The sequence below is a fragment of the Coloeus monedula genome (assembly GCF_965178545.1).
Source record: "Coloeus monedula genome assembly, chromosome: 30".
NCBI classification, from domain to species: domain Eukaryota; kingdom Metazoa; phylum Chordata; class Aves; order Passeriformes; family Corvidae; genus Coloeus; species Coloeus monedula.
In genome coordinates this window covers 2,095,944-2,116,960 of record NC_138810.1, presented here as the reverse complement: position 1 = coordinate 2,116,960, position 21,017 = coordinate 2,095,944, and the positions used below count along the sequence as shown (strand labels likewise).

The 21,017-nt window shown below is 62.5% G+C and overlaps 1 protein-coding gene across 1 annotated transcript in view; it reads left to right on the top strand.

Annotated features, from left to right (window-relative positions):
• LRP1 (LDL receptor related protein 1) overlaps window positions 1-21,017 on the top strand; it is a gene marked incomplete at both ends in the record, with an annotated part of 78,362 nt that overhangs the window by 46,746 nt on the left and 10,599 nt on the right. Inside the window, 43 exons of the mRNA XM_082299053.1 lie at window positions 180-377; window positions 1,032-1,236; window positions 1,345-1,509; window positions 1,772-2,016; window positions 2,277-2,408; window positions 2,491-2,718; window positions 2,861-3,035; window positions 3,405-3,499; window positions 3,767-3,916; window positions 4,033-4,173; window positions 4,396-4,524; window positions 5,301-5,432; window positions 5,632-5,766; window positions 5,842-5,971; window positions 6,453-6,579; window positions 6,767-6,918; window positions 7,033-7,157; window positions 7,319-7,690; window positions 8,720-8,909; window positions 9,270-9,474; window positions 10,024-10,216; window positions 10,753-10,878; window positions 10,964-11,092; window positions 11,924-12,043; window positions 12,652-12,765; window positions 13,134-13,283; window positions 13,536-13,670; window positions 14,151-14,267; window positions 14,452-14,580; window positions 14,656-14,778; window positions 15,177-15,317; window positions 15,404-15,591; window positions 16,074-16,257; window positions 16,436-16,521; window positions 16,767-16,886; window positions 17,421-17,608; window positions 18,000-18,205; window positions 18,399-18,587; window positions 18,757-18,905; window positions 19,300-19,393; window positions 19,672-19,788; window positions 19,880-19,999; window positions 20,428-20,550. Of these exons, the coding sequence (XP_082155179.1) occupies window positions 180-377; window positions 1,032-1,236; window positions 1,345-1,509; window positions 1,772-2,016; window positions 2,277-2,408; window positions 2,491-2,718; window positions 2,861-3,035; window positions 3,405-3,499; window positions 3,767-3,916; window positions 4,033-4,173; window positions 4,396-4,524; window positions 5,301-5,432; window positions 5,632-5,766; window positions 5,842-5,971; window positions 6,453-6,579; window positions 6,767-6,918; window positions 7,033-7,157; window positions 7,319-7,690; window positions 8,720-8,909; window positions 9,270-9,474; window positions 10,024-10,216; window positions 10,753-10,878; window positions 10,964-11,092; window positions 11,924-12,043; window positions 12,652-12,765; window positions 13,134-13,283; window positions 13,536-13,670; window positions 14,151-14,267; window positions 14,452-14,580; window positions 14,656-14,778; window positions 15,177-15,317; window positions 15,404-15,591; window positions 16,074-16,257; window positions 16,436-16,521; window positions 16,767-16,886; window positions 17,421-17,608; window positions 18,000-18,205; window positions 18,399-18,587; window positions 18,757-18,905; window positions 19,300-19,393; window positions 19,672-19,788; window positions 19,880-19,999; window positions 20,428-20,550 (6,672 nt within the window). The remainder of the gene's footprint in view (window positions 1-179; window positions 378-1,031; window positions 1,237-1,344; window positions 1,510-1,771; window positions 2,017-2,276; window positions 2,409-2,490; window positions 2,719-2,860; window positions 3,036-3,404; window positions 3,500-3,766; window positions 3,917-4,032; window positions 4,174-4,395; window positions 4,525-5,300; window positions 5,433-5,631; window positions 5,767-5,841; window positions 5,972-6,452; window positions 6,580-6,766; window positions 6,919-7,032; window positions 7,158-7,318; window positions 7,691-8,719; window positions 8,910-9,269; window positions 9,475-10,023; window positions 10,217-10,752; window positions 10,879-10,963; window positions 11,093-11,923; window positions 12,044-12,651; window positions 12,766-13,133; window positions 13,284-13,535; window positions 13,671-14,150; window positions 14,268-14,451; window positions 14,581-14,655; window positions 14,779-15,176; window positions 15,318-15,403; window positions 15,592-16,073; window positions 16,258-16,435; window positions 16,522-16,766; window positions 16,887-17,420; window positions 17,609-17,999; window positions 18,206-18,398; window positions 18,588-18,756; window positions 18,906-19,299; window positions 19,394-19,671; window positions 19,789-19,879; window positions 20,000-20,427; window positions 20,551-21,017) is intronic.

Sequence of the window (21,017 nt, the reverse complement as noted above, 5' to 3'; positions counted from 1 at the left end):
GGCTGGTAGCAGCCCCCCGGCTGCCTCAAGGCGGGGTTTGTCCTCTGGTGGAGCTGGGGGTTGTGCTGATGGACACGGCTGGGTGCTGGTGGGGTCTGTGTGCTGGCAGTGGGGCTGGGGCTGGGTACGCTGTCCCCTGCCTTGTCCCTGCCCCTCTGACCTCACCCTCCTTCCCCCAGACCCCTTCAAGCCGTTCATCATCTTCTCCAACCGCCACGAGATCCGGCGCATCGACCTGCACCGGGGTGACTACAGCGTCCTGGTGCCCGGGCTGCGCAACACCATCGCCCTGGACTTCCACCTCAACCAGAGCTCCCTGTACTGGACCGACGTGGTGGAGGACAAGATCTACAGGGGAAAGCTGCTGGAGAATGGGGGTGTGGAACCCGGGGCTGGGGGGAGCTGGTGGGAGGGAAAGCAGGGGGGCAGGTCTGGGGTCAGGGATTCTGTGGCACCCCATGGTGATGTGGCAGCTGAAGCTCACAGCCCTGATAGGGATCGTGTTCTGCTTTCATTATGCAGGAGTTAATTAGCATTCCCAGCACTTCCCTGCTGGTAATTGCAGCCCAGCAGCTGGGCACAGAGACGACCCCCCCCTCCATCAGTGCTGCTCCCGCAGGAGTCCAGTGCCAGGACCAGGGATGGGGGCTGAGCCCTTTGGGGTCTGACCATGGATGGGGGCTGAGCCCTTTGGGGTCTGACCATGGATAGGGGATGCTGAGCCCTTTGGGGCCTGACCATGGATGGAGCTGAGCCCTTTGGGGTCTGACCATGGATGGAGCTGAGAGCTTTGGGGTCTGGACTATGGGTAGGGGGTGCTGAGCCCTTTGGGGTTTGGACCATGGATGGGGGCTGAGCCTTTTGGGGTTTGGACTACGGATGGGGATGGTTCAGGCCCTGTTTGGGGAGGACATGTCTCCCCACCATCAACCCCAGCTGAGCTGGGTGGAGTGCTTGAGGATTCGGGGGTGGTGGTGCTGGGTGGGCTGGGGAAGGGGCACCAGCCTGAGCCCTCACCCTGTGCCCCACAGCTCTGACCAGCTTCGAGGTGGTGATTCAGTACGGCTTGGCCACCCCCGAGGGACTGGCCGTGGACTGGATCGCCGGCAACATCTACTGGGTGGAGAGCAACCTGGACCAGATCGAGGTGGCCAAGCTGGATGGCACCATGCGGACCACGCTGCTGGCCGGGGACATCGAGCACCCGCGCGCCATCGCCCTGGACCCTCGCTATGGGTGAGGCAGGAGGGGACAGCGCTCACTGGGACACGCCAGCACCTGTGGGATCTCATGGGGGGAATGAGGCCACGGGCTCCTGTCCTTGCTCACTGTCCTTCCTGGCAGGATCCTGTTCTGGACAGACTGGGACGCCAGCCTGCCCCGCATCGAGGCCGCCTCCATGAGCGGCGCGGGCCGACGCACCATCCACAAGGAGACGGGCTCAGGGGGGTGGCCCAACGGGCTCACGGTCGACTACCTGGAGAAGAGGATCCTCTGGATTGATGCCAGGTAGGGCCAGGACGCCTCTCTCTGTCTCCCCCTCTCTGTCCCTCCCAGTCTGGACCTTCCCCTCGCTGCAGCGCTGTGCTGGGCTGGGAGTGAGAAGCCCTCGCGCTCTGGGGTCTGATTGTGTCTCCAACACGTGCCAGCCCTTGCTCTGGGTTTTCTCCTCCGTGGATCCCTGGTGTAAATCAGCAGCTGTTGCTGTTGGGTTAAAGACCCTGTGGTGCCCCCTCCCCACCTCCCTCACTGTTGTCTGCCCCCGGCACAGGTCGGACGCCATCTACTCAGCCCTGTATGACGGCACGGGGCACATCGAGGTGCTGCGGGGACACGAGTACCTGTCCCACCCCTTCGCCGTCACCCTCTACGGGGGGGAGGTGTACTGGACCGACTGGCGCACCAACACCTTGGCCAAGGCCAACAAGTGGACGGGGCACAACGTGACCGTGGTGCAGAGGACCAACACGCAGCCCTTCGACCTGCAGGTGTATCACCCCTCCCGGCAGCCCCTGGGTGAGGCTGGGGGAGTGCAGGTGGGGGGACAGGGTGGGGGACCACGGGGGGTGGTGCTGGCACTTGGTCTGCGCCCACACCCACTTGGATGTGGGCTGCTGTCATCACTGTGGCTGCCCCTTTGCCTGGTCAGGTGATGAGGGTGATGGTCTGAACTCCTTGATGGGGCAGGCAGGGTCTGGGGGGGCTGCAGCTCTTGGGGCTTCCCAGGTGGGTGTCTCCAGGGGCTGGGATGTCGCTGAGTCCTGTCCCCTTTGCAGCTCCTAATCCCTGTGAAGCCAACGGGGGCAAAGGGCCGTGTTCCCACCTCTGCCTCATCAACTACAACCGCACCCTGTCCTGTGCCTGCCCCCACCTCATGAAGCTGGACAAGGACAACACCACCTGCTATGGTAGGGGTCTGCCTGGGGGGCCGGGGGGATGAGCAGGTGCTCCAGAGCCGAGATCCCACCGCTGCCCTTCTTCTTCCCGCAGAGTTTAAGAAGTTCCTGCTGTACGCGCGGCAGATGGAGATCCGGGGCGTGGACATCGACAACCCCTACTACAACTACATCATCTCCTTCACCGTGCCTGACATCGACAACGTCACCGTGGTGGACTACGACGCTTTGGAGCAGCGCATTTACTGGTCAGATGTCCGCACCCAGACCATCAAGAGAGCCTTCATCAACGGCACTGGCGTGGAGACCGTCGTCTCTGCAGGTGGGTGTGGGGCTCCCAGAACTGGGGACCCCCCAGCTCTCCAGAGCCTTCATCTCCCTGAGATCAGCCCTTCCTCTTCATCTGAGCATCATCCCAGCCCCGTCCTCACAGCTGACGAGCTCCCATCTCCGTTACCTTGCAGACCTGCCCAATGCTCACGGCCTCTCCGTGGATTGGGTTTCCAGAAACCTCTTCTGGACCAGCTATGATGCCAACAAGAAGCAGATCAACGTGGCCCGGCTGGACGGCTCCTTCAAGAATGCCGTGATCCAGGGGCTGGACAAGCCCCACTGCCTGGTGGTGCACCCGCTGCGGGGGTGAGTCCGGTGGGGAGGAGGGGTGTGTGTGGGCACAGGTGTGTGTGTGGGCACAGGTGTGTGTGTGACAATGCACACGTGTGATGGGGGACAGAACGGGTGCTGTCTCTGCGTGTCAGCATGCAGGAGGGTGTGTGACAGGGGATGGGGCTGTGCTGTGTGTCCTTACAGGCTGTGACAAGTGTGCCCCCACCAGCGTGTGCCAATCCAGGGCTTTGGCAACGCCCAGACCCACTCCTGGGTGGGGCCAAGGGGCTGTGGGGGTTGCCCAGGCTATGCCACGAGCAGGCAAGGGGCTCTGCAGGGCTGGGAGGGTACAGGGGGGTGCTGACACTGTGTCCCCTCACCCACTGGCCCCTCACATTGCAGGAAGCTGTACTGGACAGATGGGGACAACATCAGCGTGGCCAACATGGACGGCAGCAACCGCACGCTCCTCTTCACCAACCAGAAGGGACCTGTTGGTACGGAGCCCTCCATGTCCCCCAGGGTCCCCCACCTCGCCTTGCTGTCCTGCAGAGCCTCAAGTCCCCACTCTGGCTCCTCAGCGGGGTGGTGGCTGTCCTGTGCTGGGTCACCGTGACCTCACCTGCCCACTCTCTCCATCCCATCCCATCCCATCCCATCCCATCCCATCCCATCCCATCCCATCCCATCCCATCCCATCCCATCTCCTGCTCTGTGATGGTCCCTGCATGCCACCAGCGCGATGACATTCCCGTCCTTTCCAGGCCTGGCCATCGACTACCCGGAGAGCAAACTGTACTGGATCAGCTCTGGCAACGGCACCATCAACAGGTGTGACCTGGACGGCAGCAACCTGGAGGTGATCGAGTCCGTGCGGAGCCAGCTGAGCAAGGCCACCGCCCTGGCCATCATGGGTGAGGGCTGGCGAAGGGGGACACCTTTCTCTGCCTCCTGGCCCTTCCTGAACTCTCAGCTGGGGTGGGAGGGGGGATGGGGAACGCTGCCACATGCTCCTGCCTTCTCCCCGCAGGGGACAAGCTGTGGTGGGCTGACCAGGCCTCCGAGAGGATGGGCACCTGCAACAAGAAGGACGGGACGGAGGTGACAGTGCTGCGCAACAGCACCACGCTGGTGATGCACATGAAGGTGTACGACGAGAGCATCCAGCAAGGTCAGTGTGGGGTCCTGGGGCAGAGACCCCGCGGGGCCGGGCAGCAGCTCGGCCGCTCCGTGGCTGCCCCACCCCTGACAGCTGGCCCAAGCCTGGCCCTTGCCCTTGTGCCAGGTCCGTGCTGGCTGGTGCAGGGCATCCACACCTCATGTGGGTGCTGCCCCAGCCCCGGTGGGTGCACCCTGGCCCCCGTAGCCCCTCACCCCCTTCTCTCTGCCACAGCCGGGACCAACCCCTGCAGCCAAAACAATGGGGACTGCTCTCAGCTCTGCCTCCCCACCTCGGAGACCTCCCGCTCCTGCATGTGCACAGCGGGCTACAGCCTCAAGAGTGGGCAGCAGTCCTGTGAAGGTGTGTGCCCGTCCCTGTCCCCTCCCTGAGCCATCCCTCGGAGCAGTGAGACCCCACGGCCACTGTGGTCACCCTGCTTGGTGACCCCTCGCTCCAGCTGCTCCTCCCCACTGCTCTGCATCCCACGTCACTGCGGGGAAACGCTGGGGACCAGAGGGACACCGAGGGGCTTGGAGGGGTTGTGGGCTCAGGTGGCAGCAAGATCCTTGCATGGGCTGTCCCGGATGAGCGTGGGGCACTGCCCGGCCACCTCGGGCGTCACGGGAGGAGGGGAGGGGGACAGCGCAGTGGGACCCCCCCTAGGGTGAGGTGGGACCCTTGCTATGGGCAACGGGTTTGGCTCACCGGGAGCAGGGCCAGGCACAGCGCTCAGTCTGCAGATCCCCCGTCCCCCCGGGCACTGCCAGGGCCTCTCAAAGGCTGTTTGTGTGCAAAGTGTTCCGGGCGGTTTTGTGGGGGGGTTGGCAGAGCTCTGCACCATCTGGGTCAGGGCAGGGGCTGAATAACAAGTGCTGCCCTGACCCAGATGCGCCACGGAGCCTCTGCCAGCACGGGGTGGGGGTGGTGGGTGGTGGGAAGGGGCCTCACTCATGCCCCCCCGGAGCAGGGCAGGACCCTGGAACGGGCTGTGCCTGGGGGTTGCAGCCCGCAGGGAGGTCCATGCTGAGCCTGTGGAACCCTGCCAGGCTCATGTTTCTCCCCTGTCACATTTTCCATGGTGGAGGGACAGCCTGTGGGTGTTGGGATGTGTCTGACTGACCCCGCACCTGTCACAGGTGTTGGCTCCTTCCTCCTGTACTCGGTGCACGAGGGGATCCGGGGCATTCCCCTGGACCCCAACGACAAGTCGGATGCTCTTGTGCCGGTGTCGGGGACCTCCCTGGCTGTGGGAATCGACTTCCATGCAGGTGATGCAGGGCTGGGAACAGGATGGGGGATGGGGAGCATGAGGGGCCATCACCAGATCCCTCCCTTTGGCAGCACTTTGCCCTGGAACACCCCCTCAGAGGACAGGATTTCAGGGCCCTGAGGTGCAGCTTTTTACCACTCTGGAGTGACCAGAGGTGGTCACTGACTCGTCCCCTCCTGCCTCCTTGTCCCTCTCAGAGAACGACACAATTTACTGGGTGGACATGGGCCTGAGCACCATCAGTCGAGCCAAGCGGGACCAGACGTGGCGTGAGGACGTGGTGACCAACGGCATTGGCCGCGTGGAGGGCATCGCCGTGGACTGGATCGCTGGTGGGATGGGGCTCTGGACCTGGGGACAGCGGGGGTAGCGGGGCTTGCCAGGGGGTTCACTGTCCCCTCTTGCAGGAAACATCTACTGGACGGACCAGGGCTTCGATGTCATCGAGGTGGCCAGGCTGAACGGGTCCTTCCGCTATGTGGTCATCTCGCAGGGGCTGGACAAGCCACGGGCCATCACGGTCCATCCAGAGAAGGGGTGAGACACCGCCCCAGAGAGGGGCATCACCCACAGGGTGGGTACAGGGTGAGACCCGCACAGCTCCCAGCAGAGGGGGACACAGTAGGGTGTGCACACAGCAGGGAAGGACTCACACATCTCCTGCCACACCAAGGAGTCCAAACCCTGGGTTCAACCCTCCTTTCACTGATGGGCTGAACTCCCTGGGAGCCCCTTGGGAACTGGTGGGTGCCAGTACTTCTGGAAGTCCAAGCAGAGCCTCCCCAGACTGGCTCCAGCTTTGGACAGAGCCCCAGGGAGAGGAGCGGTGTTTGGATGTGGGGAGGGATGGAGATGCAGGGGATGTGATGCCCAGTCTGTGAGCGGGCAGGGTCTGCACTGAGGCCCTGGTGTGGGGGGATGAATGGGGTGGTGTCTGTCCTTTACTCCAATGGCCAAAGGGCCTCAGGATGCTGCTCCTGGTGAAGTCCCTGCGGTGACGTCCCTGCTGTCCCCTCAGGTACCTGTTCTGGACGGAGTGGGGGCAGTACCCCCGCATCGAGCGCTCGCGCCTGGACGGCACCGAGCGGATGGTGCTGGTCAACGTCAGCATCAGTTGGCCCAACGGGATTTCTGTGGACTATGAGGTACAGTCAGCATCTGGTACCAGTCCCAAGGGTCCCTGTGGCCATGTCCTGTTGCTGGTGGGGACATGGTTGCCCTCCTCGGGGCTCCAGGAGGGTTGTCCAGGGTGGTCTGAACCCCGGGATATCCTGCCAGAGGTGCAGAGGGTGCTGCCCCCAGGCCAACTGGGATGTTCTCCCATCCCCGCAGGACGGGAAGCTGTACTGGTGCGACGCCCGGACAGACAAGATCGAACGGATTGACCTGGAGACAGGCGAGAACCGGGAGGTCGTCCTGTCCAGCAACAACATGGACATGTTCTCCGTGTCGGTCTTTGAGGAATACATCTACTGGAGTGACAGGTGCGGTGCCAAGGGGGCTGGGGGCTGTGTGGAGGGCGGGGGGAGCTGGTGGGTGCTGTGGCGAGGTGGGGAAGGGTCCTGTGCTGGTCACTCTGTGACTCCGTCCTCCTTCAGGACTCACGCCAATGGCTCCATCAAAAGAGGCAACAAGGACAATGCCACCGAGTCGGTGTCACTGCGGACCGGGATCGGCGTGCAGCTCAAGGACATCAAAGTCTTCAACCGGGCCCGGCAGAAGGGTAGGTCCGAGCGTGGGGAGCAGCTCCTCATGTCGGGAACGGGGATGGAAACAAATGTGTCACCGCGTCCCTGCCGCCTCCGGGAGCGCTGAGAGCCAAAAGCGGCCGAGCGGGTGCATCCTGCCCAGTGCCTCGCCCAATCCCCCCTGTCCCCCCACCAGGCACCAACATCTGTGCCCAGAACAACGGGGGCTGCCAGCAGCTGTGCCTGTTCCGCGGTGGTGGGCAGAGGACGTGCGCCTGTGCCCACGGGATGCTGTCCGAGGACGGCGTGAGCTGCCGGGACTACGATGGGTACCTGCTCTACTCGGAGCGCACCATCCTCAAGAGCATCCACCTCTCGGATGAGAACAACCTCAACGCGCCCATCAAACCCTTCGAGGACGCGGAGCACATGAAGAACGTCATCGCCCTGGCCTTCGATTACCGCTACGGCTCCAAGGGCAGCAACCGCATCTTCTACAGCGACATCCACTTCGGCAACATCCAGCAGATCAACGACGATGGCACGGGGCGCAAGACCATCGTGGAGAGTGAGTGGCACAGGGTTCTCCCCTCTGTGCTCGCCCTCAGATCCCTCTCTCTGTCCTCCCCCACCTCCTCCCACACCCCGAAGGGTTTTGGTCCTTGGATAATGTGTTTTGTTGGAGGGGCAGTGGGTACAGGCTCAGCTGTGAGGTTTCTGAGGAGCCTCTGGAAGTGGATACAGGCACTGGGAGCAGCCTGCAGAGCTCGTTGTGGCACAGAGAGCGTGTCACGAGGCTCGGGCGGGCATGGCTCTAGAAACGGGCACTGCAGCGAAGTTGGGATTGGCTCTGCGCTTGCACTCACCTCCCGAGGCAGCGCCCTGAGCCCTGACCCTTGGGGTGTCCAGCCCTGGCCTCACCTCCAGCCCTCGCCTTGCACTTGGTTGGGTTTATTGGCACCTGCAGCAGCTTCAAAGAGCTGTGGTTGCTGCTCCAGGAGCTCCCCGGGCCTTGGACGTGCTGCTAATGAGGGAGTTCGCAGCGGCACTCGAGGTGCTTTATCCCTGAGAGGGGAGAGCGCGGCCCGGCTCTCACAGCCGCCTCATTAAACCCTTTGCTGAGCGCTAATGAGGGGGGAGGATGGGTGCATGGTTCAAGTTCCCAGCTGGGAAGGGCTCCCTGGTCCCCACCAGGCTTTGCCTTGTCACTTGTGCCCCAGGGACTCAGCTGTCCCCTGGCAGAGGGAAACCCTGCCCTTCCCAGCGCTGCTGCTGTGGGCCCGGAGCAAGGTCTGGCTGGTGTGGAGCTTGAGAGCCAAATTCAAGTCCTTGGTGTGTTGTAGGTGTCCATCCCTCAGCCTTCCTGCAAGGGAGGGCCGTTCCAGCAGAGCTCTGCCCACGAGATTCCCGAGTCTCAGGGGTCTCTGCTCCTCCCTGAGTGCAGCCCCCAGCCCTGCTGAGTCCCCACCCAGCAGCCAAAGCCTCTGAGGGATTTTTGGGCTGTAATTAAAAGCAAAAACTTCAACATCCCAGTGTCAGGGTCAGCGCTGGCCGTGCAGGGGTCTGGGCTGAGTGTGACCCTTACCTGTCCCCCCAGACGTGGGCTCGGTGGAGGGGCTGGCGTACCACCGCGGCTGGGACACGCTGTACTGGACGAGCTACACCACGTCCACCATCACCCGGCACACCGTGGACCAGAGCCGGCTCGGGGCGTTCGAGAGGGAGACCGTGATCACCATGTCAGGGGACGACCACCCCCGTGCCTTTGTGCTGGACGAGTGCCAGAAGTGAGTGGCCACTGAGTGTCCAGCCAGCCCCCCCAGGGGTCCACGTGGTTGCAGTGGACATCGCTCCACTGGGAAGGAAGCTCTGGATCCCAGCACAGAGAGGATTGGACCCCCAGGGAGGAAAGACCCTGTGCTCCCCCCACCCACAAATCCTTCAGCACCCCAAAGCAGCTCCAGACGCCCCATCCCATCCCCATCCACAGAGTGCCACATGTCCCAGCAGCCTCATTCACCCCCTTCCCACTCTTTTTATGTGGGAATGATGTCCCACCCATCCCCCAGCTTCTGGAAGCCCCCCAGCCATGGAGGGATGTGGCTGAGCTGGGGCTCCAAAAGCGTTGTGTGTCTGTCCCCTCCCAGCCTGATGTTCTGGACCAACTGGAATGAGCAGCACCCCAGCATCATGCGAGCCACCCTCTCTGGTGCCAACGTCCTCATCATCATTGACCAGGACATACGGACGCCCAACGGGTTGGCCATTGACCACAAGGCTGAGAAGATTTACTTCTCTGATGCCACCCTGGACAAGATCGAGCGCTGCGAATACGACGGCTCCCATCGCCACGTGAGTCTGAGGCCAGTGAGATGGGGAGGAGAGTGTCCAGACTGGGGCTGGAGTGTGGTCAGAGGGAAGCAGAGCTGTTCCTGGGGCTGGGGAGGTCAGGCATCCCACTGGGGTGGACACTGGATGTGTTTGGGGCATCCCACAGCAGGTTCCTCCTGCTCCCGGTTTGCCTGTGTCCCTGAGAAGTGAGGACATGGCTTCGAGCTGCACTAGAGGAGGTTCAGGTTGGACATGAGAAGGAGTTTCTTAATGGAAAGGGTTAAACATTGGAAGGGGCTGCCCAGGGAGGTGGTGGAGTCACCATCCCTGAAGGTGTCCAAGGAGCAACTGAACTTGGCACGGAGTGCTCTGGAGGGGGTTGGTCACAGGTTGGACTTGATCTTGGTGACCTTTTCCAACCTCAGGGATTCTGTGAAGTGTCCAAGGCCAGGTTGGACAGGGCTTGGAGCAACCCTGGAAGGTGTCCCTGCCCATGGCAGGGATGTGGGAACCGGATGAGTTTGAAGATCCATTCCAACCCAACCTGTTCCACGATTCTGTGGCTGGCAGGTGATCCTGAAGTCGGAGCCCGTGCACCCCTTTGGCCTGGCCGTGTACGGTGATTACATCTTCTGGACGGACTGGGTGCGCCGGGCCGTGCAGCGCGCCAACAAATACGTGGGCACCGACATGAAGCTGCTGCGCGTGGACATCCCCCAGCAGCCCATGGGCATCATCGCCGTGGCCAACGACACCGACAGCTGTAAGGACCCTCTGCTGTCCCTGCAGCGTCCCTGCCCTCTGCCCCTCACCCTGTCTGCAGGTCTGGGGAAGGGGAATCCATCCCACCGTCCTTCCTGGCCCTTTGGGAGCCCATCCCACTGTCCCTCATGGTCCTTTGGGAGCCCATCCCACCATCCGTCCTGGCATTTTGGAAATCCATTTCTCTGTCCTTCCGGGAACTTCAAGAGCCCATCCCACCGTCCTTCCTGGCCCTTTGAGAATCCATCCCATCATCCTTCCCAGCTTGTCATTGCTCCCTCGTGACCCTCACGCCAGAGTTGTCCATATCCAAACCCTGTGCAGGCTGAAGACAGAGAGGATTTGCCCTGTCCCTGTTCTTCCCAGGGCATCTCCTTGTAAAATGTGGGGAGACCGGGTGCCTCCAGCCCCCTACCACCTCCGTAACCCCATGGGAAGAGCCTGGGGAGGGATCCCTACTTTTTGGCCCAGCAGGGAGGACAAGGAGCAGGGGCTGCTGGGTCCATCCCTGGTGTGACCATCATCCCTCTGTCCTAGGCGAGCTGTCCCCATGCCGGGTGAACAACGGCGGCTGCCAAGACCTGTGCCTGCTCACCCCCAAGGGCCACGTCAACTGCTCCTGCCGCGGGGAGCGGGTCCTGCAGGAGGATTTCACCTGCAAAGGTGAGGGGGGTGGGAGGGGCTGAGGAAAGGAGGGGGTGAGGCCGATCTCAGGCTGGCAGAGCTGACGTGTCCATGCTCTGTCCAGCTGTGAATTCCACCTGCAACGTGCATGACGAGTTCGAGTGCGGCAACGGCGACTGCATCGACTTCAGCCGCACCTGCGATGGCGTCGTGCACTGCAAGGACAAGTCGGACGAGAAGCAGTCCTACTGCAGTAAGGTTCCTCCTCTTGCTGCCTTGCTCACCCACACACACACCCTGGCACCCCCAGACACCCTGCCCGGGCTGCCAGCTCCGCTCAGAGAGTCACGGAATGGTTTGGGTTGGAAGGGACCAAATCTGGGGCTTCCCCTTCAAGGCAGCCAAACACACGAGGCAGGAACCTCCACACAGCCTTGCGAGATCTGTCCCTTGTTAATTAGTCTTAGAACCTCTTTGAATTTGCCATAAAGACTTAAAGACGATGGAGGCAAAAACTTAAGGGAGTGGAAGATGACAATTTAGGATTCACAGTGCTCCAGTAAATCAATCCTTTTCCCTGTGTTCAAGATCATGGAATCGTGGAACAGTTTGAGTCGGGAGGGACCTTAAAGCTCATCTCATTCCACCCTCTGCCATGGGCAGGGACACCTTCCACTAGCCCAGGTTGCTCCAAGCCCCATCCATCCTGGCCTTGGACATTGCCAGGGTTGCTCAGCAAAGAGAACCAGGGCTCCGGGGCGTCCTTGCATCCCTCAGGTGCTTGCAGTCCCTCCTACCCTCCCAGAGCTGTGCCCAGTCAGGCTTTAAGGTCTCCAGACCTTTTCCAGTGTTGGGGATGGGCTGGAGAGCAGAACACCTGCAGCTGAGCCAGTGGGATCTGCAGCACCCTCAAACACCAGCTGTCACCCCTCTGCACCAGGGATCAGTTCCCTGATCCTGCTCTGTGATTTCTTCCCCTGCTGAAGGGTCCCTGACGATCTGAGCACCTCGGGGGTGCCTGCCCTCCCTCAGCTCACCTCTTCCTCTTCCTCCTCCTCCTCTTCCTCCTCCTCCTCCCTGGCAGGCAGCCGCAAGTGCAAGAAGGGGTACCTGCACTGCATGAACGGGCGCTGCGTCGCCAGTCGCTACTGGTGCAACGGCGTGGACGACTGCGGGGACAACTCGGACGAGCTGCCCTGCAACAGTGAGTGTCTGCCTGGCACCCGGCCAGCCCTGCCAGGGCTCCGTCAGCTGCCTGGGACGGGGACAGCGGCTTCAGGAGGGAGTTACCATCAGCTTGACAGGAGCAGAGTAGAGCTGGGGCTTAACGGAGAGTCAGGGTCAAGCTTGTGCTGCTTTGGAAAGCTCACAGAGTGACAGCTGAGAGGAAAAACGCCTGGGCATGGGCATGCAGTGCCCGGAGCCTCCCAACGAGAGTGGTTTGACACCCAGGAGGGGCACAGGGCGCAGTGTCACTGCTCCTCATGGCTCCCAAGCATTCCCAAAGGCAGCACCCCCTTAGGGGGCTGCAGGATGGGTCTGCTGGGTCCCAAACTGACAGGGGTGGTCGAGAGCTTCTCAGAGTCCTGTCCAGGCCTGGTTGTGTCAGGGAGAGGGGCTCAGACTGCCAGGCAGAGCGTGAGCCGGGAGGCACCGGGTCTCCTCCGGAAGGGGATGGGGTCTGGGAGCGCTTTGGGCAGCCCAGAGCTGCGTGGTCAGTGGGGGGGTGTGGATGCCCCTCTGCAGCACCCGTGGGTGCCATGGGGTGGGTGTGCACTTGGGGTCCCACCACCCTGCCTCATCCCCTGGCAGAAACCAGCTGTGCCGCCACTGAGTTCCGCTGCCGAGACGGGAGCTGCATTGGGAATTCCAGCCGCTGCAACCAGTTCATCGACTGCGAGGACGCCTCGGATGAAATGAACTGCAGTGAGTGCCTGGCTGCTGCCCCTGACCCCTCCTCAGCTCTGGAGATGCTCCTGCCCTCGGTGCCAGTGGCAGGGACCTGGTCTTTGGGATTTGTGCTGGATCGGGGAGGGAGGAGGGTCCTGCTCCTGTCCCGCAGCTTTAGGGCACCTGCCAGATGAGGCAGCTGCAGCCCATCCCTGCAGCCCCCCAGTGCCATGCATCCCCACCACCCAATGGGTCCCTGCAGCCCTGGGCACGTGTGGGGCACATCTGGGGGTGTTTGGGGTGTGAGAGGCTCCAGCAGCCGGGCAGAGGCCAGTGCCACGTGGTGGGAGCTTCTGGCGTGGTTCCTGCTGTGTCACCGGGGCTCCTGCTGTGATTCCTCGCAGCTGCCACCGACTGCAGCAGCTACTTCAAGCTGGGGGTGAAGGGCACCACGTTCCAGAAGTGCGAGCACACGTCCCTGTGCTATGCACCCAGCTGGGTGTGCGACGGCGCCAACGACTGCGGCGACTACTCAGACGAGCGCAACTGCCCCGGTGAGAGCAGGAGGGCAGAGGGGGCTCCAGGGGCAGGGATACCCCTTTGGGGTCTGCTTGGACTGTGGGTGCTTTGTTTGCCCACTGGGACTGTTGTCCTCTGCCCGTGTGGCTCCAGTGCAGAGGGTGCTGCAGGGATCGGGGATGCGGGACCTCAGGGGGATTTTGGGGAGGAATCCTTCAGTGCCGGGCTGGGAGGAGGCAGGACGTGGCCACACCGTCGTCCTCACTGATGTTTCCTTCACAAAGTAGGTGGGAGGAAGCCCAAATGTCCGTCCAACTACTTCGCCTGCCCAAGCGGGAGGTGCATCCCCATGACCTGGACCTGTGACAAGGAGGACGACTGCGAGAACGGCGAAGACGAGACCCAGTGCAGTGAGCGGCAGGGTCAGGATTTGGGCCAGGGCACAGGGCGGTGCTGGAGGGTGGGCAGGGCCCTCTTCTCTACCTGACATCCCTTTGCCAAGGACGAGACCCCACATTCCTCCCCCTTTGTGGTTTTACTCCACACTCTCGGGCTTTTAGCTGTGACCAGTATAAATGTCCTCCTGTGCTGGTTTGATCAGCACATGCACAAGTGTCTGTGGCCCTTTTGAATGGGGCTACTTTTGGCTCCCTTCAGCTCTGTTTTTAGTTCTAACCTCCTGGAACAAGCCCCAAACAGTGCTCAGGAGCTGGGGGTCTTCCCCAGCTCCAGGAATAGGGAGTCCCCCACCAGCCCAGTGGTGCCCATCACCACATGCAGTACCCCCAACACCCCCCTGGGTTCCTGGAACCCGGCTGACCCAGCCTGGCCGTGCTCTGCTGGTGTCTCCTCCCCAGATCACCTCGCTCTGACCTCCATATCCTACTCTTCTCCTCTCCCAGACAAGTTCTGCTACCCCGTGCAGTTCGAGTGCAACAACCACCGCTGCATCTCCAAGCTCTGGGTGTGTGACGGGGCCGACGACTGTGGGGACGGCTCTGACGAGGACAGTCGCTGCCGTGAGTCTGCCGCAGCCCCTCTCCCCTGCCTCAGTCCCTGCCTGCTCCATCGCCGTGTTCCTGCCTCTGCCCATCCCTTCTCCCATCCGCAGTCTCACCGCTCTCCTGAGCTCTGTGTCTTGGGGCTCCCCAGAGCCTCCAGCAGTGGGGTGACCGGACTCCATCCTGCTCCTCCCTTCCCCAGGGCTGACCACCTGCAGCTCAGGATCCTTCCAGTGCCCAGGCACCTACGTGTGCGTGCCGGAGCGCTGGCTCTGTGACGGGGACAAGGACTGTGCGGACGGTGCCGATGAGACCCTCGCTGCCGGCTGCTGTGAGTGCCCGAGGGAGGGGGGCTGGGGGTGGCAGGGGGCTGGCAGGGGCTGACGGTGGCGGTGCCCTGTTGCAGCGTACAACAACACCTGCGACGAGCGCGAGTTCATGTGCGGGAACCGGCAGTGCATCCCCAAGCACTTCGTCTGCGACCACGACAACGACTGCGGTGACGGCTCCGATGAGTCCCCAGAGTGTGGTGGGTGTCTGTGGGACCCAGGGGGACTGAGCTGGACTGACCCACTCCTCCTGGGCTTTGGGACAGTACCCTGGGAGGGTCTTCATCACCCCGGGGGGGTTTGGTGTGAGTGTGGTGAGAGGGAACTCGGAGAGGCAGCAGAAGGGGATTATTGGTGGAGAGCAGCCCTTCAGCCCTGGCATCTCTCCAAACCCACGGAGAGATCCAAACCCACGGAGGGATCCGTGTGTGTGCAGAGCAGCCCTGTCCCAAGCCAGCTGCTCCGTGGTGTCCCTGTCACTCCCAGCAGCTCGGGAAGCTTTGCCGCCGTGGTGCCTCTCTTTCTCCGAGTGGCTCCACGGTGCCTCCAGAAGGTTCAGGAAAGTGGGATGCAGGCTGAGCCCCTCACCCTCCCTCAGAGTACCCCACCTGTGGCCCCCACGAGTTCCGCTGTGACAACGGCCGCTGCCTCAGCAACCGGCAGTGGGAGTGTGATGGGGAGTTCGACTGCCACGACCACTCGGACGAAGCACCCAAGAACCCACGCTGCAGCAGCCCAGGTACCTGCGGGGTCATGGTGGGGTCCCAGGGGGGATAGTGGGGTCCCAGCCACCCCCCACTGACCACTGCCACCTCTTGTCCACAGAGAACAAGTGCAACGACTCCTTCTTCCTCTGCAAGAACGGGAAGTGCATCTCTGAGGCGCTGCTCTGTGACAACAACAACGACTGCACTGACGGCTCCGACGAGCTGAACTGCTTCATCAACGAGTGCCTCAACAAGAAGCTGAGTGGCTGCTCCCAGGAGTGTGAGGACCTCAAGATCGGGTACAAGGTAGGGGGCCACGGGGTGGGGGGCTGCCTGCAGGGATCGTAGAGTTACGGAATGCCCTGAGTTGGAAGGGACCTACAAGGATTCTTGGAAGTCCAGCGCCTGCCCCTGCACAGGAGACCTCAACAGTCCCACCCTGTGCCTGAGAGTGTTGTCCAAATGCTCCTGGAGCTCTGACAGCCTCCGGGCTGTGCCAACCACCAGTGCCTGACCACCCTCTGGGGGAAGAACCTTTTCCTGATATCCAGCCTAAACCTCCCCTGGCACAGCTCCTGCTGTTCCCTCTCCGCAGACCTGAGGGTTGTGTCTGTCCTGTGCCAGCTGGGCCAGGGATGTGACGCGGGCGCTTCAGGCACTGTTTGTGCATCTCAGCTGTCCTTGCTGAGTCCACGTGTCCCACGGTGACACTTGTCACCTCCCAGCACCTGCCACCTCCCGGCGCGCGGGCCTTGGAGGTGTCTGACAGCTCCGGGTTGCTCCTGCAGTGCAGATGCCGTCCCGGGTTCCGGCTGAAGGACGACGGGAAGACGTGCATCGACATCGATGAGTGCTCCACCACCTACCCCTGCAGCCAGAAGTGCATCAATACCCTGGGCAGCTTCAAGTGCCTCTGCACTGAGGGCTACAAGCTCAGACCTGACAACCCCACCAGCTGCAAGGCTGTCACAGGTGAGAGCCAGGATGTTCCTGGTGACCGTGGGATGTTCCTGGCGCTGGAGTTGGTCACAGGGTGAAGTGGCTGCCTCCAACTCACCAGGGAGTGGGGCAGAGAGGATGGCAGGTCTGCAGGGTTCTGCCCACGTCCCAGCAGTGCTTCCCTGCCACTTTTCCCTCTTTCCCCACATAGATGAAGAGCCTTTCCTCATCTTCGCCAACCGGTACTATCTGAGGAAGCTCAACCTGGACGGCTCAAACTACACTCTGCTCAAGCAGGTGCGGGCTGAGCTGGGAGCAGGAGGGACACCAGCCCCACGTGGCTGGGATTTGGGGATGGAGAGGGCCCTGAAGGGCACGGGAGCTTCCAGCTGAGGAGTTTGGGCTCTTGGTAGATCCATCTAAATGGCAGGAGGTCACTGTGAGCAAGGAGCAGGTGGTGAGGCTGTGGGGTCTATAAAACCCCCCAGAGCCCATGCCAGCCGCCGGGGCTGCTGCAACCCTTTTCCCTTCCCCTTCCCCAGGGGCTGAACAATGCCGTGGCGCTGGATTTCGACTACCGGGAGCAGATGATCTACTGGACAGACGTCACCACGCAGGGCAGCATGATCCGCCGCATGCACATCAACGGCAGCAACGTCCAGGTGAGGGGACAGGGCAGCCCCTGGGGCACCCATGGCACGCAGCCGGGCCTCACCCACCCCCTGCCCTGCTGTGGGGTCATCACTGGGCTCTGGGAATCAGCCCCGTGGGATGTTGGGCAGCCCCATCCCAAGCAGGGGTGGGCTCCATGCTGCCCCGAAGTACAGGACAAGGTGGGCTGGGGGAAGAGTTATGGAGTCATGGAATGATTTGGGTTGGAAGGACCCTTGAAATTCATCCAGTCCCACCCCCTGCCATGGGTAGGGACAGCTTCCACTATCCCAGGATGCTCCAAACTTTGTCCAACCTGCCCTTGGACACTTCCAGGGATCCAGGGGCAGCCACAGCTCCTCTGGGTACCCTGTGCCAGAGCCTGCCCACCCTCACAGGGAGGAATTCCTTCCCAATAGCCCATCTAAACCTAAGAGGGGAATGAGGAAGGAGATCTGGGCTGGCGAGGGGGATGTTGTCACCCCCGAGAGATCAGGGTTTGGTCCTTCCCGCTCAGCCCCGTCACCTTTGATTCCTCCCGGCAGGTCCTTCACCGCACGGGGCTCAGCAACCCCGATGGGCTGGCCGTGGACTGGGTGGGAGGAAACCTGTACTGGTGTGACAAGGGCCGGGACACCATCGAGGTGTCGAAGCTCAACGGCGCGTACCGCACCGTGCTGGTCAACTCGGGCCTGCGCGAGCCCCGCGCGCTGGTGGTGGACGTGCAGAATGGGTGAGAGCCTGGGGGACACGGACCTACCCCTCTGCACTGGGAATGGGGCTGTGGTCATCTTGCCGTAGTCCCAGAGGTTGGGAGATGGGATGAAGCATTCCCTCCTGGCCTCAGGATGCTTCTCCCTGCCCTGTGCCTGTTTATCACAGAGTCACAGGGTGGTTTGGGGTGGAAGGGACCTTAAAGACCATCTTGTTCCACCCCACTGCTGTGGGCAGCCACCTTCCACTATCCCAGGTTGCTCCAAGCCCCGTCCAACCTTGGACACATCCAGGGATAGGGCAGCCACAGCTTCTCTGGGCACCCTCTGCCAGGGCCTCGTCACCCTCACAGGGAGGAATTTCTGTGGTTTCTGACTCAGCCTCTCCCTGCTCTTCTGTTCCATCCCCAGCTACCTCTACTGGACGGACTGGGGCGACCACTCGCTGATCGGCAAGATCGGCATGGACGGCACCAACCGCAGCGTCATCGTGGACACCAAGATCACGTGGCCCAACGGCCTCACCCTGGACTACATCAACAGCCGGATCTACTGGGCCGATGCCCGTGAGGACTACATCGAGTTCGCCAGCCTGGACGGCTCCAACCGGCACACGGGTGAGAGCACCAGGGCTCCCGCAGCGCCAGCGGGCCTGGGGGGATGTCCAGGCTGTGGGTCAGGCCTTGGAGTGGGAGGCAGGGCTGCTGGGGACAGTCCCCAGCTCTGGCCACTCCTCTGTGTCCAGGGGCTGCTTCCTTGCGGGAGGGGGACGTGGGACAGCCCCTGGCTGAGCGCTTGCTCCCCTCGCAGTGCTGAGCCAGGACATCCCACACATCTTCGCGCTCACCCTCTTCGAGGATTTCATCTACTGGACCGACTGGGAGACCAAGTCCATCAACCGGGCCCACAAGACGACGGGAGCCAACAAGACGCTGCTGATCAGCACCTTACACCGGCCCATGGACATCCACATCTACCACCCGTACCGCCAGCCCGACGGTGAGCGCGGCCCGGGGGTCACCGTGCTGGGGAACCACCCTGGACATGGGGGGACGCTGGCTTGGGCAGGGGGAGCAGGGGCAGGGTGACAAGGGTTCTTGCCGCTCCCACGCCGCCCTGAGGGTCCCCAGCCGGGTCTGACTCGCTGCTGTCCCCCTGCTCTCCCCAGTTCCCGACCATCCCTGCAAGATCAACAACGGCGGCTGCAGCAACCTCTGCCTGCTCTCGCCGGGTGGGGGGCACAAGTGTGCCTGTCCCACCAACTTCTACCTGGGCAGTGATGGCAAAACCTGTGTGTCCAACTGCACAGCCAGCCAGGTAACCCCCTGCTGCCTGTCCCTGCCTGTCCCTGCCTGTCCCTGCCTGTCCCTGCCTGCCTGGATAATCCCCGTACCCCTGTCCCTCCTGCTGTGGTCTCCCCAGGGGTGCTGGGGTGCAGCAGGGTCTTCTGTGGGTGCAGGCAGCACCTCCCTCCTGTGGCACTTCATGTTTGGGGGTGTCTAGGGGAGCCAGAGAGCCTCCAGCTCTGGAATGTTCTTCTGCCCCTCTCCTCAAACCCCGCGGCCTGGGTGGAGTTAAGGCTTTGCTCCAGGTTGGGACCTGGAGGGGACAGCACAGGATCAGTGCCCTGGGCTGAGCTTGCTGGGGATGAAATCTTTCGGGGTCCCCCCTCCCCATCCCGAGCCACCTCACGGGCTCCTCTCTCCACCAGTTTGTCTGCAAGAATGACAAGTGCATCCCTTTCTGGTGGAAATGCGACACCGAGGACGACTGCGGGGACCGGTCGGACGAGCCGGAGGATTGCCGTGAGTGCCGGGGGGTGACACAGCCCCCCATGTCCCAGCACCCCTGGGCTGTTGGGACAGCCCCGTGGAGGGGAGGGTCAGTCCAATAACGGGGTTCAGGGAGCAGTGGGACGCACCTGTCCCTGTGTCGGGATTGTCCCGTGAAGCAGTGCCTGAGCCTGGAGTTGGGTGCTGGCTCCATGCAGAGGACCCCAGAGGGGTCCAGCAGTGGTTTGAGGTTGAGGTTTGCCCTAAAAATGTTCCTCAGAGCAAACCTGTGGCCCTGTGTTACCCCACAGCTGAGTTCAAGTGCAGGCCAGGGCAGTTCCAGTGCTCCACAGGGATCTGCACCAACCCCGCCTTCATCTGCGACGGGGACAACGACTGCCAGGACAACTCGGACGAGGCCAACTGTGGTAGGTTTCCCGCGTCCCCTCGTGACCCCCGGGCCCCCACAGCGTGCAGCTGCAGCCTGTCACCCCCTGACCATGTCACCTCCTCCCCCAGACATCCACGTCTGCCTGCCCAGCCAGTTCAAGTGCACCAACACCAACCGCTGCATCCCGGGCATCTTCCGCTGCAATGGGCAGGACAACTGCGGGGACGGCGAGGATGAGAAGGACTGCCGTGAGTGGGGGGCTCGGGGTGTGGGGTGGGAGCGAGCGTGGGCCACACTGAAGAGCTCAGGTCCATGTCTTGGGGTGTTTGGCTCCCTGGGGTGTCCCAGGGCTTTCTCCGCAGACCCTCTGTCCCCATCACCCCCCGCTGCTGTCTCCTAAGTGGAAATGAAATCCTTAAATCCCTTGAAGTGGATTTGGGCTGAGCCTGTTGCCAGCTGAGGGTTCTGGTGGCCTCTTCCCTGTCCCCCCCATAGCGGGGAGTCTTCTGGGGCCACTTGATGGCTCTGCTCCATCCCTTCTGCCAAGCACACCAGACCTTTGTGATCCCTGGAGCACCCGCACACCTCTCAGCCCTGGGGCTTGTTTTTGGGACAAGGGGTGGCTGGTTCCTGCCTGCCCTGCTGCCCCTCCTGACACCCCTCCTCCCTCCTGCAGCGGAGGTGACCTGTGCCCCCAACCAGTTCCAATGTGCCATCACCAAGCGCTGCATCCCCCGTGTCTGGGTCTGTGACCGTGACAACGACTGCGTGGACGGCTCCGATGAACCTGCCAACTGCAGTAAGGGGCCTGCGTGGGGAGAGGGGGCTGGCCACGTGTGAAATGGGGCCTCACTGCCACCGGTCACCTCTGTGTGACAGCAGGGTGGCAGGTCCCTGCTCAGTCCCTCCTTGGTCACTCCTTGGTCCCTGCTCTGTCTGCTCAGTCCCTGCTCAGTTCTGCCTTGGTCCCTCCTCAGTCCCTGTTCAGTCCCTGTCCAGTTCTACCCCAGTCCCTCCTTGTTCCCTGCCCAGTTCTACCCCAGTCCCTCCTCAGTTCCTCCTCAGTCCCTGCCCAGTCCCTCCTTGGTCCCTCCTCAGTCCCTCCTCGATCCCTGCCCAGTTCTACCCCAGCCCCTCCTCAGTCCCTGCTCAGTCCCTGTGGGCAGTGGGCGATGGTGGTGGTGGCTCTGCCTGGATCTGTCCTGCTGGGATCCTCCTCCCCCTGACTTCTCCCTGGACAATGCTTGGAAGGGAGGGGGATCTCCC